At 43.2% G+C, this 18032-nt stretch overlaps 1 protein-coding gene across 2 annotated transcripts; it reads left to right on the plus strand.

Annotated features, from left to right (window-relative positions):
- The first annotated feature begins 1899 nt into the window (after positions 1-1899).
- Positions 1900-9817, plus strand: LOC306914541 (transcription factor Sox-19a-like). 2 transcript variants are annotated; one of them, XM_079491616.1, is made up of 3 exons: positions 1900-3038; positions 3300-3356; positions 7289-9817. In XM_079491616.1, the coding sequence occupies exons 1-3, from the start codon at positions 2341-2343 to the stop codon at positions 7557-7559; spliced, it is 1026 nt and encodes a 341-aa protein (XP_079347742.1). In that variant the 5' UTR covers positions 1900-2340; the 3' UTR covers positions 7560-9817. The 2 variants fall into 2 exon arrangements, with proteins under 2 accessions (XP_079347742.1, XP_079347743.1); XM_079491617.1 differs by lacking the exon at positions 3300-3356.
- Positions 9818-18032: the final 8215 nt, after the last annotated feature.

Here is an 18032-nt window from a genome sequence, read left to right on the forward strand (position 1 = left end):
CCGAGCAAAAGTGACATAAAGGACACCGGCCGCCTTTCGAGGCTTTCAAGACCTGACTCGAGTCAAAGTGCATGACTCATGTCAGCGGCCGTTTAATCATTGGCGATCACTTTAAAGTCCTGATTGATTGTTGAATCAGTGGCAACAACAATTCACTAACTGCTAATCATCCACTTCTAGCTAATGGTCAAGTAATCAGCCGCACCCCCCCGCACCCCCCCCCCAAAAAAAGAGTTGTTTTTGCCACTTAAAAGTAAAGGCCAAGTAATCAGCCATCACCCCCAAAAATAAGTTGTTTTTGCCAGCACCATAATCCATTGTTATAGTAAGGAAACAATGGATTAGGTTACACAGAAACTACAAAATAACATGTGATGTTAAACCATTCAACTCCGGGATAGGATCTGACTCATTTTAACCACTTTAACCATTATAATTTGGCCATTAAAAAATAGCAGATATACAAGCTCGTGCCACGCTATGAGCTTGTAGATCTGCTATTTTTCAAAAATCATGAACATTAAGCAAATCTTTGAATGTATTATGAAGCAAACACTTATTTACTAAAATATTTGCTTCTGGGGATCCCTCCCTGGGACAAAACATTTTTAGATGAGTGTCCGTGGGGGTCTTTGACATGAAAAAAGTTTGAGTGGTATATCACATCATATTTTTCAGAAACCTGTTGTTGGGATGGTCTTAATCGGTTGAAATAAACCCATCCATTCAAACAGAACATGACATAACATTAAAATAACTGATGTAGGCCTAACTCTTAACTGGCCAGGTGTAAAAATCACTGTGAAAGCACTAGTGTTTATAAAATGCTCACACTCTGCAGAGTTGAATTTAACACATCTCTGATAGACAAACTGACTTAAGTAGTGCTGGCCACACCAAGATTTATATCAGCCTTGAGAAGGAACAAACACCTTTGAAACTCCCAAATGATTGCCACTGATAAATCTGCACTTAATGAGACTGCAATGTTTACCATAAATAAACGCCAACACTTGAGAGCGGCCATGGCAGGAAAATGAGCCCCAGCATATCTGCTTTCCACCAGGGGGGTAGCCTAATGGAGGAAGGGTTTTTGGGGGAAACCACTATTCTTAACAAAGACCTTGGTTAGGGCAGCCAGCACAATAAAGGGCCTATTTGGACAAACCAACAGACCTCTTCCTTATTCTCACGGAGCCCTAAAGTAATTCTGGTCGCTATTGTACGCGAATCAATACCCCGTGTATAAAGACAAATCTACTGAAAGGATGGGTCAGACGGACTCGGAAAAAAGATCGCAGACACAACAAGTTAATTCGTTTGCCGAAAAAATTACCTTTTTCAACCTCTATGGACTTGTAATGAGGAGCCTACTTTTGTAGTGAGTGCATTTGTGAAGTAGCTAATATAATGGCCAATCGATTATTGACAGTGATGCTTAAATTGAAACTTCAAAGCAGTTGTTTCCCAATAGGTAGAGAGGAGGACGTATTTAATCAATCAACTTCACTCCCAAAATTGATAGAATTGATAATTTGGGTCGGCTTTGTGTTATAGGCCCTATGTCAAAGAAGTCTAAACATTATTAGACTAGCCTACTAGCCTAATCATATGCCTAAATATGACAAAATCATAAAATAAATAGTATACGGGCCCAATTTCACGCGAGATCATTATGGCAGAAACCACTTCAAGGACAAAACATCAAATTAATTCTCTGAAATGAAACTTTTTCTCGCCTGCTACACACTCTCTCTCTCTCCCTCTCTCCATCAACAAGTGCTCCTCTCTCTCTCTTTTCACATGCAAATTAGGGCGCGCGCGCGAACGCACAGCGGAGCCCAGCCCAGCCCTGCCATGATTGGTCGGCGGCGGGCGCGAGCGCACGGGTGAAAAGAGAACAACTTTTTTGTACAAGCGCGGTTCTATTCACTCTCACCGTGGAGCTCCAACAAGTGGTTTAAACTTTAGAAGACTCCCATCTAATGCTATGGTAGGAACTTCTGGTGACTTTTAAACTCTTAATTCTCCACATCGAACTCCTTTTAAAGTTTAAACGCAAATAACTCGTTGAATCCGATCATTCTAGTTGGTATTATCGTCTTGTTGGCACACACACAGGTGTCTTCCCTATAGATTGAATTAGTTTATTTGGAACAGCCGGTGCTGCTGTTCACACTGCGCGCTCTGATCCGCTCTGACGCGCACACTGCATCAGGGATAAACACCTGGTCGTCAGCCAGGTAAACCAGGGCGACTTTTAAAGGCTTTAATAGTTCCTTTTTTGTTTTTACGTGGCTTTATCCCGTTTAAATAAATAAAAAAACGTCCGGCGTACAAATGAACATGTACAGCATGATGGAGCACGAGCTGAAGCCCAGCACGGGCCAGCCGCCGCAGCACCACCTGAGCCAGCAGGGCATGTCGCCGGTCATGGGCGGCGGGCCGGGCATCCACTCCTCGCACCCGGGCTCCAAGACCTCCGCTAACTGCCCCAGCGGCGGCGTGGTGGTGGACCCCATGGACAAGGTGAAGCGGCCCATGAACGCCTTCATGGTGTGGTCGCGCGGCCAGCGGCGCAAGATGGCCCAGGAGAACCCGAAGATGCACAACTCCGAGATCAGCAAGCGGCTGGGCGCCGAGTGGAAGCTGCTCACCGACGCCGAGAAGCGGCCGTTCATCGACGAGGCCAAGCGGCTGCGCGCCGTGCACATGAAGGAGTACCCGGACTACAAGTACAAGCCCCGGCGCAAGACCAAGCCGCTGCTCAAGAAGGACTCGCACCTGGGCGGCAACAAGTACCCGCTGTCCGCCGGTAATCTGCTGGCGGCCGCGGCGGCCCAGGGCGGCGTCCACGGACCCCAGGGCGGCAGCCCACGCATGGAGAGCTACGGCTGGGGCCCCGCCGCGGGGGGTTACGCCATGCAGGGCGACGCGCTGGGCTACACGCAGCAGCTGCACCGCTACGACCTGTCGGCCCTCCAGTACCCCCCTGCCATGACGGCGCAGTCCTACATGAACGGAGCCAACTCGTACAGGTGAGAACCAACTGTGATAACATTGTCCAGAGTGCAACTAAAGGGTTTTATTTGGGGTTTAATTGTTATTTTTTTAACCTAAAATTCACTTTATTTATATTTGAGTGCACGTGTGTTATTGTTTGAGGGCCAGTATTCGATTTTTTTTAACCTAAAATTCATTTCTTACTGTGGTGTTCCCAGTGTTCGATTTTATTTTTTAAACAAAATACAGTTCTTAATTTATACACAATTTGTCTTTGCAAACTAATCTGACTGTAGATCTGATCTGAGTGCATCTCAACCTGAACCCACGGCCGTCCAGCTAGCCTACTACATGTGAGTGACACACAGAAAATGTGGCGGAAAGTAGCCGATCAACAAGCTCACAACTAGGCAATATTGCATAAAGACTGACTCACTGTGTGAACTTGCAGACCGGCTGTTTTCGCTAAATTGTAATGAGTGAGCACTGAGCACATTTATTCTTTTGGCCAACCCTTTCTGAAATTAGGCCTCTCTCTTGGATGGATGCTGGCACTTTGTCATTTTGTCAAGTAAAAGAAAAGTAAAGTGCTGTGCAAATAGCGCTGCTATATTTCCCAGGCCTGGGTGTGTGTGTGTGTGTGCTAACATTCCTGGGTGGTGTTGCCAATTTAGTTATTCCAGAACTGGTCATTATATGCGGCAAGAAAATGTTTTGATTTCAGGTTCTACAGGTGTAGCCAGTTTGCGTAATAATGTCATCTTGTGTAGCCTACATTTTGAATAATCTTCTCCCTCTGAATTTTATTAGACTAAAATATGAACTTGAGGGATAATACTAATTTAGGCCTAACTTTTCTAATTTGCATTTAATTTTTCTTGCAGGGAAAAGGGGAAACCCCTTGCTTCCCAAAATCATGTCACCCCCTTTGACATGTTAAATTATTTTAAACAGTGGACAGTAGCTAAGGAGACTTTTGATGTATTAACTATTTTCAGCCTACTGCTTGCAACAGTGAAGTTGGGCTGTATTTTTTTGGCCCAAAATCTATGCATCCAGTATATTTTGTAAAGTCATCAGACCTTTGTAAAATTCTATGGAGATTGCCCTTCATTTGATCAATTTGTCAACTTTCTCTAAAGAAGAAGGATAAATATTTGGTTGTCAATCCGATAATATTCTCAAGTGTTTGCCACCAAATTGGATTTCCTTTTAGTTGTCATTCTTGACATGTCAATTTAATTAGATTTTCCTTCAGTCTAAAATGCAATACAGTTGTAATAGCTTTAAGATCACATATGCATGTATCATATTATTAAATAATAGGCATTATTGATTACAGATACCAATAGTTATTTGTGATATAAAACGGACATCAATAATATATACCCCCTACTAATGATGCCACATTTGAACTCTTAACTTAAATAATTTTTTTTGGTAATCACCAAAAGTGATTATTGGTCTCCTCAGTGGACTTATTGAGGGTACGAGTGAGGAGGGCTGCTTCTATGAGCATTGGTTCTATTCCTGCACAGGGCAACTTGGTGTGTGGTCTCCCTCCTACCCAGAATGCCTTGCTACGCTTCAGTGAAAAGTTTTCTTTTCAGGACTAAATGACGTCACACGGTCAACGGGGACGGGGGTCTCCTCCACGCAAAAATGTTGTGACAAATGTAAAGATTATGCTCAATGTATCAAAAATAGTCTCATCTTTTCGACTCATGATGTTTAGTCTTTTTGACAAAATCATTAAGATGAGACAAACGTGATTAAGAAGCAGTGTATGTTTGGGTTGTTCCAAGTTATGCTGGTACAAGTCAGACTTGTTTGGGCTTGTCTCCTGGTGTTGTCCCAAGCCCTGTTGCACCAAGCTGATGCCACATGTAAAGCAACAGATTCCACCATGATGGATGGATAGATATCGCCTGAGTGCTTCTCCAAGCTCCGGACATCCCGAATGGACTTGAGCCCTGTTGGATGAGAATCGGGCTCATTTAAAAACCGTGTGTTTGTGGGGGGAGGTTAATAATATAACGAGAGGTTCACAGCTAATTGAAGGAGCATGAAGGAACTAGGTTATTAAATAACACAAAATGAACCACTTGAACCCTACCTAGTTGACTGAGGTCCCCCAGGGATCTGTACCAGACCCCCTCTTTTTTTGTTTAGTCTACACTAAACATTTCTTAAAATAGCAGATCTAGAAGCTCACAGCATGTCCTGTTGCAAGCACTGTGAGCTTGTAGATCTGCTATTATGGCCGAAAAATCGTTCCCAGAAGAGTGGGGAAAGAGTTCATGTGGTTTAGGAACTACGGTAATAAACAACGCAAAATTAAAGTAGTTCTTCTTTGTCCACAATGCCGTCAGAACATTCTGCAGCCCTAGTGGGGCCCCAGAGCCACAGGTTTAGAAACAACAGCATTAAAGGGAACCATGTCTCAAGTAGGCCTACCACTTACACACAAAAAAACGCTTGTATGTCGAGCAAAAAACATAACTATGATGCACGCTATAGTGATTCTTGGCTCGGCTCTAAGTTGTTTTGCAAAAAGAAAAAAACCCAGCTCAAAAGTCAAATCTTTTCACTTGCTGTCTAAACACGCTTAAGTAAATAAATCCCAAATCCCGAGCTATCTGTGCGTTTTAGACGGCGTTGAAAAGACGAGGTGTCTTGCCACGGTGGGAAAAACGGCAGGTCTGCAGGTGGCGGTGTAAAGTGGGCCAGCGCTGATCCCAAGATCAGTCAAATATGCAACGGGGCTCGATCTCCCTGATCCCCCTCCCTTTGTGTGTCTGAGCACGCAGGTGTATACTGCTCTCATTATGATTAATCTGTGTTTTCTGGTTGGGAACTGACTGACTGCACCGACCACGCTCTTCTCAAACACTGACTCACTGAGGCAGGCAGTGAGGAGAGGGGTTTAACTGGAGTAAAAGTAGCAATACCACAACGTAGAAATACTCTTAATACTTCCAAAAAACCTTTTGAGTTGAAAGTAATGTTTAAATGTCTGCCAAACTTTTTTTTTTTTTTTTTTAAACGTCATCTGTAGGCTCACAATGTATTGGATTGTGACGCGTGAGCTTGTAGATCAGCTATTTTGAATAGGATAACATGGGCCTTATTTGGTTTATGTATGTTTTATTGCAAAACACACTAAAGCTGTCAAATAATTTCTAAAACAAAAGTGCAATATTTGCCTCAGAGTATAGAAAAATGGAAATATTAAAGTGCAGTTTTTACACCAATTGTACTGAAATGCAGTACTTTTGAGTAAATGTACTTGGTTACTTTCCACCACTGCTCACCAGCCTGCGGCTTTCCTGTGCGTTTGTGTGAAGCAGAGAGAAAGAGGGAGAGTAGTTGGCACGCTTCAGCCAGGAAGGCACGCTCATGCAGAATTGGGCTCTTCCGTTCCTGGGCAAGCCCCAACTTCCTTCCACTGAGGAACGGTTGCGGTTTACTTGTTGGGATTGTCTCGAACACGGTCGGGAACAATGTTTATTTTGTGTTGGCTCAAGGCAAGGAGTTACTTTAAAATAAAAGGGTGTTTCTGTATTGTAAAAGAAAGGAAATGTGACATTTTAAACAAAAGAACAATTTCTGGGTTAAACTAAACAATGAGACAAATTGATAAATGAATCCTTGTATTTAACATTCCCTTATCAAGTTGAACACTGTTTGGTCCTCTGTAAAAGTTATAGTACACAATTAAAGTCTGTCTAAAGCCTAAATGCACATGCATTATTTAGGCTACCACCAACAGTTTTCAACTTATGTCGGAATATATTCATACTGTATATCTAGTCCATGGCATCAAGGGTCTTCTAAAGTTGTCTGGGTCTTGGTCTTGTGGTACACTGTTGGTTTCTCATCCGTAACTTCAGTGCTGATCTCTAACGGCTTCCCTGTATCTGCACTTAACTACAGTATCCAGAATTCCAATATGCGCAAACACAAATAGCCTTTCATTACTTGCGGTTTAAGCATTCTAATGGTCAGAGCCACTGTCATGGCAATCCAATAATGTCCTCTCACCATAGCGTGTATTGGGCTCCATGGTAAAATCCAGACTTAACTCGCGGTGTACACTTACTTTGCTTATCCTGGGTGTCATATTTAGTTTTTCAGTGGTTTAGAATTAAATCTTATATTACTTTACTTAAACCAACTTGTCATATCTTTATAGGTGAAAATCTACACGTTTACAGATTGGCTATGTCTTAAAACTTAACTTAAAAACTGTATATATAATCTAAAACTTTCTCTTTTCCAACAGTCCCATGTCCTACAGCAGCAGCCCCCAGCAGCCCAGCCCAGTCACCATGTCCATGGTCAAGCCGGAGCCCGTGTCCCACTCCCACTCTCCTCCCGCGGGCACACCCAGCCACCACAGAGGGCCCATGCAGGGCGACATTAGGGACATGAGGGACATGATCAGCATGTACATCCCCGGAGGGGACGCCGGGGACCCCACAGGCGCGCAGCGCGGCTACACCAGTGTCCAGCAGCACTACCTCAGCGGGACCGTCCCACTCACGCACATCTGATGAGGAGGTCATCACTGGGAACGATGGGAATGAAGACTGGACTGTGTGGTTCCGTTTGTGTACGGGACGAGGGGAGGGAGCGGATAAGGGACAGTCCCCACTGAGGCACGTTTTCTTTGGGAGGGGGGACAGCTTTTGTGACACTAGACTGAAGGCTGTGTGGATGCGTGAGAAATGTAAGGATGTACAAACATAAATGTACACACACGTGTGCTTGTGCGCTGAGCATAAGATGCATGATGAGCACACACACATTGTGGTCTTGTGGTATTACAAGCAGTGGCTTTTCTTTTCTTTTAAATAAGGCTATTTTTCTACCTCTTCATGTTTATGTAAGACTTAACTTCCAGCCCCGCTAGACAGACACAGAGATACACACACGCACCCAGCAGAAAGTCTTCGCCTGCCTATATGGACATTCCTGCATGAAGGACTTCTGTACATAGTTAGTGACTTTGTTTTCGTGTACAGATGTTGTCATTTTGTCTTTTATATTTGTGGACTCGCTCCTATTCACAACAAACGCCCGTCGACGACGATGCCTCGTGTCGGCACTTATGAAATGGCCGAGTCCTCCAACTGTTATCTCTGTCTACGGTCGCACCTAGTCATCCCTAACCCCCCCCCCCCCCCCCCTCGTGACGCTGAGGTCCTTGTCAGAGGTGTTGGATAACGGGCGGGCACACACGCTGACGAGATGTCCGGTTACTATAGTCTGTCTTTGCCCTATAGTTTTGTGAGGTCGGGGAGAGCTACGGGGTGCCACTCATCTCGAGTGGCAGCTTCATCGGTCCTGGCACGCCCCAGCAGAGGCACCCTACAGCAGTGGTGGATCTCAAACCTTTTTAATTTCAAGGACCTCTCCCCCACCTCTTCAGTTTGGTGGTAACTCAGAGTGTACGAAATGGAACCAAAGTGGACTTTCGTGGTCCAATTCGGTTTCATTCGTACACTCTCTCTGAGTTACAGACTTGTAAAAGGGTCCTTTTGGTTTGTCACTATAGCAATAATTTTAGCCCCACTTTGAGAACCACTAGCCCCGAAGCACACGCAAAAAAAAATACTCTTTATGCGAAGCAGGTCAACCGGTTCAAATCTCCGGGCCCGTGACATGCAAATCACGTGACCCTCCAGGATTCCGGTGGTCCGATGTTCGGGCCAGATGAGTTTGGGGGGGGAGGGGGTACGGCGGGTGGTCCCCTTCCAAGAGCTCAATAGCAGCTGCTCATTACACAGTCAAATCCTCTGGTGTTTAATTCAACTCTGAAGGTGTACAAATGGGACCAAATGGACCCCCTCAAACGTATAGAAACCCATATAGGATCAATTTTATTTTTTTTAACAGACATTGTTGCGGGTCCATTTGGTCCCATGTAAAACCTGAGTATTGTCAAAAGGTTTTGCAGGTTGAGAAGCCGCCCTGGTTTCATCTAATTCTGTGGGTCAACTTCTCACCCTGTTCTCACCAACTTCTCACTCCTATTTTGGAGTTTAATGAACGCAAAGGATTTTACTGTTTTGCTCGCTATAGTTGGATGAAAAGAGAAACTTTAATGACAAGAAATATATATATTTTTTACAAGTTTGAACTCTGTGCCTTGGGGGTGGGGTGAGGCCTCTTTTGGTTGACTAAAGTGCTATTTTATATTATAGTATATTTTTGTGATTCTAAAGAACTCTTCTGTTGGAGAACATGGTAGAGAGGGGAAAATAAACTGTTGGACAATCGCCACTGAATCCAATGGGAAAACTAACTGATATGATCCAAACTGTTACCATTCTAGTGGTTGTCAAAGTGCGTTTGCAATTGGATCCTTACAGGTCTGTAACTCAGAGTGCACAAATGGAACCGAATGGACCCTTGGGGGTCCATCCAGTTCCATTTGTGCGCACTCAGTTATGGGAGGATAGCATAGGATATTTTTTTAATTTGAGAATGCCAATTGTGTTCTGATATTCACTAGTGTGCAACATTTTAGAAGTTGCAATAGATAAACTGGTACTCTTGACAGATGCTGATCTTTTCTGCTGCCGCTGTGACTTTTAAAATGTTGCAGCACAATTTTAGTGTACTATAGGTTGAATCTGTTTGTTAATGTGTAAAAATGTTCTTTTTGTTGTATTTTTGTTGTTGTCCCAGCCGGCAGCACCCCCAAGTTGCTCTTCATTTTAATTCTATACTGTTCCCTGCACGAAAGCAGGTGTTTGTTTTATGGTTTGAATCCTTTGATTAACACAATAAAAACGTTTGTATTCAATGCTGCATTCCTGACGTTAAATGGTGTTTTTACTTCAAAACGGCAGACAAAGTTTAGAATTGTCATGTTTTCCTCTGAGCACTATTGATTGATTTGAACAATGTGTACTCTTTTTGTTTGTTTTTAGGACCTATCCATTTGCTTTCAAGCCATTTCATTTGACCACAAATGAAGGAATGCATATCAAATTGTCAGATTTAAAAAAATCAACCAGTTTTGATTTAATCGGATCAGTATTTTCAAATTAAGTGTTTCATTATCTCCACAACACCAAGTTGAGCTTCATTTATACTCTGTACGGCCGTGTTCCGAGCTGATCTACAAGCTCACGTGAGCTAATGTTTGGTGCCAGCCCACGACACAATATAAAATGGGGCGTCAAAAAGTCCAGTTTAACAGTCGCTGCTAGTCTTGAAATGGGGAACTTAATTTGTATATTTTTGGATAAACGAACACACGTTTGAGAATATGTTGGCATATGGAACATGTTTTAAAAATGTTAAATATTCTCACTTGGGACAGTTTCAAATATCACTTGGGACGGTTCCCTTTTCTTTTATAGTTGTGTGCAATCCACTACTAACCAGAACTTGGATGCCTTTTGTGGGATGGGGGGGATTTCTTTTAGTCACCTGATATTTGTGAAAGCCCTGCAATGCAGTCTTTCATAATTATAATCGGTTATCAGAAAAAAATGACTCGAGTGTTTACATTGCAATCCAAGTGTTTTGAAAAATTAACTTTTTTTTTTTTACTTTTAGAATGTTAATACTTGTTTGTATAAACATTGTAAGCTGTGGAGCTCACAGCGTTTGTGTAAATAGTTGTATGAAATTCCTTTAGGCTCTTATACTAAGAGTCTTAATCCTTTTTTTTTTGATTAAAAAAAACTGTCATTTTCTTATGACGAATGACAAACAAAATATTAATAAAAAAGCAAAAACAATAAACTTGTATTTGTGATTCAATTCTTCATGTAACGACTGGGATTCGAACTCCGGTCTCCCGCGTGAAAGACAGAGGAGTTCTGAGCCACTCTGCTACATTTAGGCCTACAAGGCAACCCACTCATGTTGGCGTAAGCCTGTTTTTAAGTATAGAGACATTATTTATATAGTGGAAGATCATAATATTCTTTATTATAGAGTACAAAAGAATAGCCTACAGGTCAGGCTATTTTCCCAGGGGGCACTCACTTTCCTTTTAATGAATGGACATCAATGGCCATAGATTTTAAATAATGGACAGATTAGCAGAGAAGTCGATTCAACCTAATAAATGGGCTTTTTGAGTCCCAGTCACTTGGTTTTCCATGCTATATTATAGGCCTGCTGACATGCGCTGCGGTCCCTTGAGTTGATGATAATCAAAGCAGAGATAAGTGATATATAGTAGCCTATTAGTAAAATCACTTAATGTATCCTTTTGTAACCCAATAATCGACACTATAAGGGTCTATTTGGTTACATTTGTAGAGAGGGAGTTGCATTAAATGCATTAAATGAACATTTGTGGTTTTGTAAGCTGCAGTTTTTCGCAAGTTGCAATTGTGTGACACACACACGCACGCGCACACACACACGCACACACACACACACACACACACACACACACACACACACACACACACACACACACACACACACACACACACACACACACACACACACACACACACATTTCTTAAAATGTAATTGTTTTGACACTTCTTGCTTGGGCAATATGTTTTCTCACGCCAATTTAAAGTTCCTCTGAATTGCATTGTTAAATTAACATGAGTGTAGTAGTAGCCTAATTTTCCCCTTTTTTTGGTTGCATTGCTGCTCAGCTGTTTTTGAATTATTCAACCAACCAGCCAACCGCGTCCAAAAAAACGATTAGAGAATTATTTAACAATCCCCCAAACGAAGCAGTTATTATAACGTCTCGCAGCGTTCTCCACAGGTGCTTTCTGGTGGTGGGGGGGGGCGGGGTTTGAGTTGGGAAGGGGGTCGTAAGGCTACTTAAAATAAAACTCTGGAGGGAGGGAGCGATGGAGGGAATTTTTTTTTTTTTTTGCGGAGGAGAGAAGGGAACATGGGTGTCCTGTCCAAACTAACCTAACCAACCTACCCGGGTGTGTGTGTGTGTGTGTGTGTATGTGTGTGTGTGTGTGTGTGGGGGGGGGGGGGGGTGATGAAGGGGGGGGGGGGGTCCCGCAGAATGATTTAAGGGTCGATCATTTACTTTCTTCTAGCTCTCCCCCCACACACTTTAAAATTCACTTTCTCTTTCCACTCCCCTCCTTAACCCCCCCCCCCCCCCCTCCCCTCAGAGAGAGAGAGAGAGAGAGAGAGAGAGAGAGAGAGAGAGAGAGAGAGAAAGCGGGTGGCTTGGCCCGTCCGTAATTGGCCGTTTCGGAGGCACATTGTCCGTGCCTTTTGAGCTCGCAGGTGCACACAGTAAAGCCGCGGAGCTCCCGGGGCCGCCTCCCCCATACCCCCCCACACCCCCCACCCCTCCGCGTCCATTGTTCCCATTCTCTGGCTCCCCCGCGGAGCAGAAAATTAGCGTTGCTTCGTCTTCCCTTCTTCCGCAGTGAGCTCCAGGGCTTAACCCTTTCACCGACCACCGCCATTCTCATGGAAATGCCCGTGGGGGAGCCCCGCGCACCGGCTAATCGGCCGGGGAGAGGAGGAGGGGATCTGGGGATGGGATGGGATGAGACTGAGAGAGAGAGAGGGGAGGGATGCGATGGATGGATTGTAGGGGCAGTGGTTCTCAACCAGTGGTCCGGGACCTTGGTCCACGGACCACTGGTTGAGAACCACTGCTGGTCCTTGAGGGGGGTTCGAGGTGGTCCCCATGGCTAAATGATGGAGAGTTGGTAACCAAATGGACTCTTACAGATCTTTAACTCTTGATGCGTGACATGAAACCAAATGGTTTCATTTTACACTCTCAAGAGTTAAATCATTGTTAAATATATGCATTACTTAATTTACAAGAAGTCTACACAATTAGAGAATGTAGAAGGATTGTTATTTTGAGTAATTTACTATTTTGAGTTATCTATCCTAATGGTAGGCTATAGAGCATATATGGGCGTGGATTTCTGGACCCACTGAAAAATCGACCATTCATTTTTCCCATAGAGATTTACAAAAGTCTTTATATTGATTATTTTAAGCCATCCAGGATCCTGGTGAGTCATGACCATAAATCCTTTGATTCTGTGAAAAATATAATTAAATATTCAATCATTATTTTTTGTCTTCACAGAATCAAATGTTTTATGGCCATGATTCACCAGGATCCTGGCTTGATTCTATAGGCTTGGAATAATTGATATTTTATAGCCTATTAAATATATTTTTTTGTAAATCTCTGGGAAAAATTAATTGGAGAGTTTTCAGTGGGTCCAGAAAACCCACAGGCCTAAAGTCTATACCAACATCAAATGGAATTGTGGACAACATTTTATATATGCTAAAATATTATATGTTTTGGGTCTGAGAGGCTGAAGTAAATCTTATCAACTGGTGGTCTGTGGCTCAAATGCTGAATAAATAATGGACCTTGATATGAAAAGGGATGAAAACTGTACTGAGACTGAGATGACTGGATGGGAGCTACAGAGAAAAGATGAGTAGGCCTACACCAGAATGAGGGGGGGGGGCAGGGTTGGGGGGTTGCTATAGTGTGTGTGTGTGTGTGTGTGTGTGTGTGTGTGTGTGTGTGTGTGTGAGTGTGTGTGTGTGTGTGTGTGTGAGTGTGTGTGTGTGTGTGTATGGGGGGGGGGGGGCACTCATCCCTTCCCCGACATAAGGTTGGGGGCGAGCTCTCGTATCCTCAGAGAGGATCATTGTGGTACAGAGGCTAGCTGTCGCCTCCACTGTTGGCACAACATTTGTCCAGTAACAATTTTTATTTATTTACAAATGTATATGATTGCCTATAGTCTATACGTTTTACATGTAGAGTAGCACTATATGCATTAAATGCATGTCTATCTATCTATCTATCTATCTATCTATCTATCTATCTATCTATCTATCTATCTATCTATCTATCTATCTATCTATCTATCTATCTATCTATCTATCTATCTATCTATCTATCTATCTATCTATCTATCTATCTATCTCCGATGGTGATGGTGATGGTGATGATACTTTATTGTCAGACATGTCTGAACTTTTTCTTGCATTGATGATTTGAATGCACATGCAGGACCAAAATGGAAACAAGCCCCTATGGGGCTTTGTATGTGATCCTTTTAGCAGCATCATTGTACAATCGTACCCACTGCACGATTTAGCAAACTGTTAATAAAGTATTCAACCAAAAATAAACAAAAATAAGCAGTATGGAAATTAAGACAACAGACCAAGAATTATTTTGCAATTAGATTACGGTGTCATTAATAATTATTCCATCAACTCCAGTTCAATCACGTTGTGAGTGACCGTTCATAACTATATTTGTGTATGGGACCCTGCACTTAATAAGGACATCAGTATAATAAACAAGATCATAGATAAGCTTTCAATTGCTATACTTTCTGCCATGGAAACCAAAAAACTATATCGGGCCAATCACAGCATGGACGATCAGGCTATGGGAACTGGCCTCTATACCTTCGGATGGGGGGTGGGGGGGTGCTAAGGTCGATGAGGGGCACTTTTGGGGGCGTTGAGGAGGAGAGGTGGGGGGGAGAGGGGTAGAGGGGAGGAAAGGGTGAGAGGAGGAGAGGAGAGAGGGGGGGAGAGAAGGATTTTCTTGTGGAATACATCCCATCTCCTAGCAACGGCCAGTGAGCCTTCAACAAGTGGTTGCCATGGATTTCGGGGCTAAGTAAGTGCGTGGGAGACGCTTGCATGGCGGTGCGATGACTTTAAAGTCGTTACGAGAAGAGAAGAGAAGCCCAAAGCTAAACACAAGAGGGGCTCTGTGTGTGCGTGCGTGAGCGAGCATGTGAGCGAGCATGTGTGTGTGTGTGTGTGTGTGTGTGTGTGTGTGTGTGTGTGTGTGTGTGTGTGTGTGAATCAGGTGGTGGTCACCCACAGTTTTTTCACCCTTTTTTATGCACTAGCTGGCATTTGCTTTGCTGACACACAATTTACTCATAAACCCATTTTTTGGTGCCCCCCCCCCCCCCCCTTTGGGGGCTCTTTTGATGGCACTATAGTCTCTACGTCTTGTGGGTTAATTTACGTCAGTGGTGGTTCTTCCCAAAACAGAACGTTTAGATTTAAAGGACCCTCAGTTTGGTACGCATTACACCACATGCAGCAGACCCTCATGAGACTGAGAGTGTATGAAATGAAAAACGAAAAACAAATGAACCCTTATCTCAGAGTTACAGACATGTATGTCCATTTGCTTCCATTTCTACACTCTCAGAGTTACAGACCCCTATTTGGTTCCTGACCAGTCTTGAGCTTAATTGTAGATCGGCTAGTTTCAGCATGCAACCAAGTGTCAAACCTGCCATCAATTAAGGCCCGCCAAAATACATTTTAGTTGACTAAATCTACAGTTGGATTTATAGTCAACTAAAATGTATTTTGCCAAAATATCTGATATTTAGTCCATTAAAACTATAGACTAAAACTAAAACATTCCAAATGATGACCACAATATGGCTAAAACTAAACAGAGTCTTATCCTTATTCAAAAGACTAAAACTAAATCAAAATGCTCTCAGAATAAACACTGTTCCTCCTGACTATCAATAATTTATCTGCATGGGGACCCCCTGGAAGCCCCTCGAGGGCCCCTGCGAGACCCCCAGGAGCCATAATATGTGCATATAGTGCGGAATGTGGATACTGTAATGTCACTGTGTGACGGTGTGTATTTTATGGTCGGCAGTTGTTCCCAGACGTTTTAACTCCAGACCCTGAAGACAATTTTGATGTCTCGTTGTGTTGCCCTCTAAGACCCAAAATGTCTTTCTTTGCGGGGTGGGATTTCTCAGATGTTCCTTTTTCTTTAAAAAAAAAAAGAAAAAAGAAAAAATAGAAATTAGAAATTTATTTTCAATTTACAGAAAAAAACCAAACAAAACAAAAATAATTTGAAAACAAATATATAGGAAACATAAAAAGGGGGGGGTATTTACTCCTAAAACACTTGTATGGTGTTACCAAAAGTAAAAATGCTCATTATGCAGAATGTAATTTTTCAAAATGTATTTCATCTCTAGCAGATCTACAAGCTTGTATTTACGGCTATTTTCAAACAGCATGTAGGCCTATGGGCTGAAGTGGTTCATATGTTGTTTTGTAATAATAATCAAAAAATCACACCCGTGTGAAGTGAGTGGTGCAACTCCATGTGGGGGTCCCCGGGGGACCCAGGAAGTTCCGGCGAGCTGCACCACGTCCGAAACGGTAGAGAAATGACAGAGTTACCATGTGGGTGTCTCCGGGGGTAATAATTGCAGTGGAGTAAAAGTACAATATTTGCCTCTGTACATGCAGTTACTTTAATTACACCATGGGTTTTCGACTGGTGGTCCGTGGACCACTGGTGGTCCATGAAGGTATTGCATGTGGTCCCTGACCATGCATCTGGTAGACGCGTTTTGAGATTGTAGATCTGCTATTTCTGTTACGATATGCAATGTGCCCTCTGGAGTGAGTGTGGAACTTGTAAAAATGGTAAATGGTGCATTTATATAGCGCCTTTATCCAAGGCGCTTTACATAGATTGTGCATTACATTCACCCATTCACACACACATTCATACACCGATGGCGGCGGAAGCCATGCAAGGTACCAACCAGCACATCGGGAGCAATTTGGGGTTCAGTGTCTTGCCCAAGGACACTTCGACATGTAGACAGGAGGAGCCGGGATTCGAACCGCCGACCCATGGATCATTGGACGACCTGCTCTACCTCCTGAGCCACAGCCGCCCTACTTGTGGCCCTCTGGAGTGATTGTGGAACTATTGTGGCCCTCTGGAGTGATTGTGGAACTATTGTGGCCCTCTGGAAGTTGCCCACCCTCTACCCCACAGCTGCTGGGCAGCAGTGATTTACTCATCCTGACTCATGGCCAGCTCAGCTCTCTTGTTGACTCGGGTGGATCATTTTGTGAATGAAGCCCTCCTCAGTGATTGGATGATTACACAAAACGCTACAGATAAAAGGAAACCTCCTCGCTCCTCCAGGAAGCGGCTTCATAAAGGTCGCCATGGCGACGGCCCATGCGTGTTTATGTACAACACTATACCTGCTGCATTCCTCCGCAGGGCCCGAGAACCACTCCTCTACCGCACGCAATGCACGCACGCACACGCGCATACACACACACAAAATGCTAACTGACTTTAATTACAGCTTCCATATACTATCACTATCAATCACTATCAATTATATCATATTAGTTCTTTTTAATTCTTTAACAGAACTAGTTCTAAAAGTGGGGTAACCTCCAAATTGACCCCTTTTTTACAGGTCTGTAAATCTGAGAGAGAGACTCTCTAGTCTAGGCCTACTACAAATAGTATACTATTGACATTTAGTGACTGCAGTTTCTTCCAGCATCCATTTAAATTTGAGAACAAAACTCTCATTCAGAATGATGCTGTTGAGATTAAAAAAAATCATTAAAAAAATGCTGAAACAAAGAAATGCCAGGAAGAATGGAATAAAGAAAAATACATGAAATGCATAATAATAATAATAATAAAAACGAACAGATTCACCCTGAGAGAACACACTATATTAGGATCCAGAGGCCTGCTAAAAACAAACTCTGGCACTGTGGATTACGTGTTCCCAAATATGCAGACCTGTGTGCACTTCAAAGTGCTCTGTGCCGCTCTCACAACGCATTAGATAAATATAGTTATTTGGCAGACAGACTCTCTTATACACACAGACACACACACACCCACCTTAAGTTATTACGGTGCACACCCTGCCATGTACTGTATGTCTGCACACACGTGCATACATGGGCAACTGGCGGCTCAGGGGCCACATGCGGCCCTCACCTTCACTTAATGTGGCTTGCACACTTGCACACTGGCTGCTTCCCAGTGCATGTTGCAGGTTTACGAGAATCAGAATAACTTTGTCAAAATCTTAACGCAGCTAGGCAGCGAACGTTTGCTATGCCCAATATAGTGACTGTATTGGCGAATGAGTGCTCACAAAGTGTTTTAATATATAGTAAATAAAATCAGTTGTTGTATAGTTCTGTATTGCAATAATAATGTG

This window comes from Electrona antarctica (assembly GCF_951216825.1).
Source record: "Electrona antarctica genome assembly, chromosome: 21".
In the NCBI taxonomy this organism is placed as follows: Eukaryota; Metazoa; Chordata; class Actinopteri; order Myctophiformes; family Myctophidae; genus Electrona; species Electrona antarctica.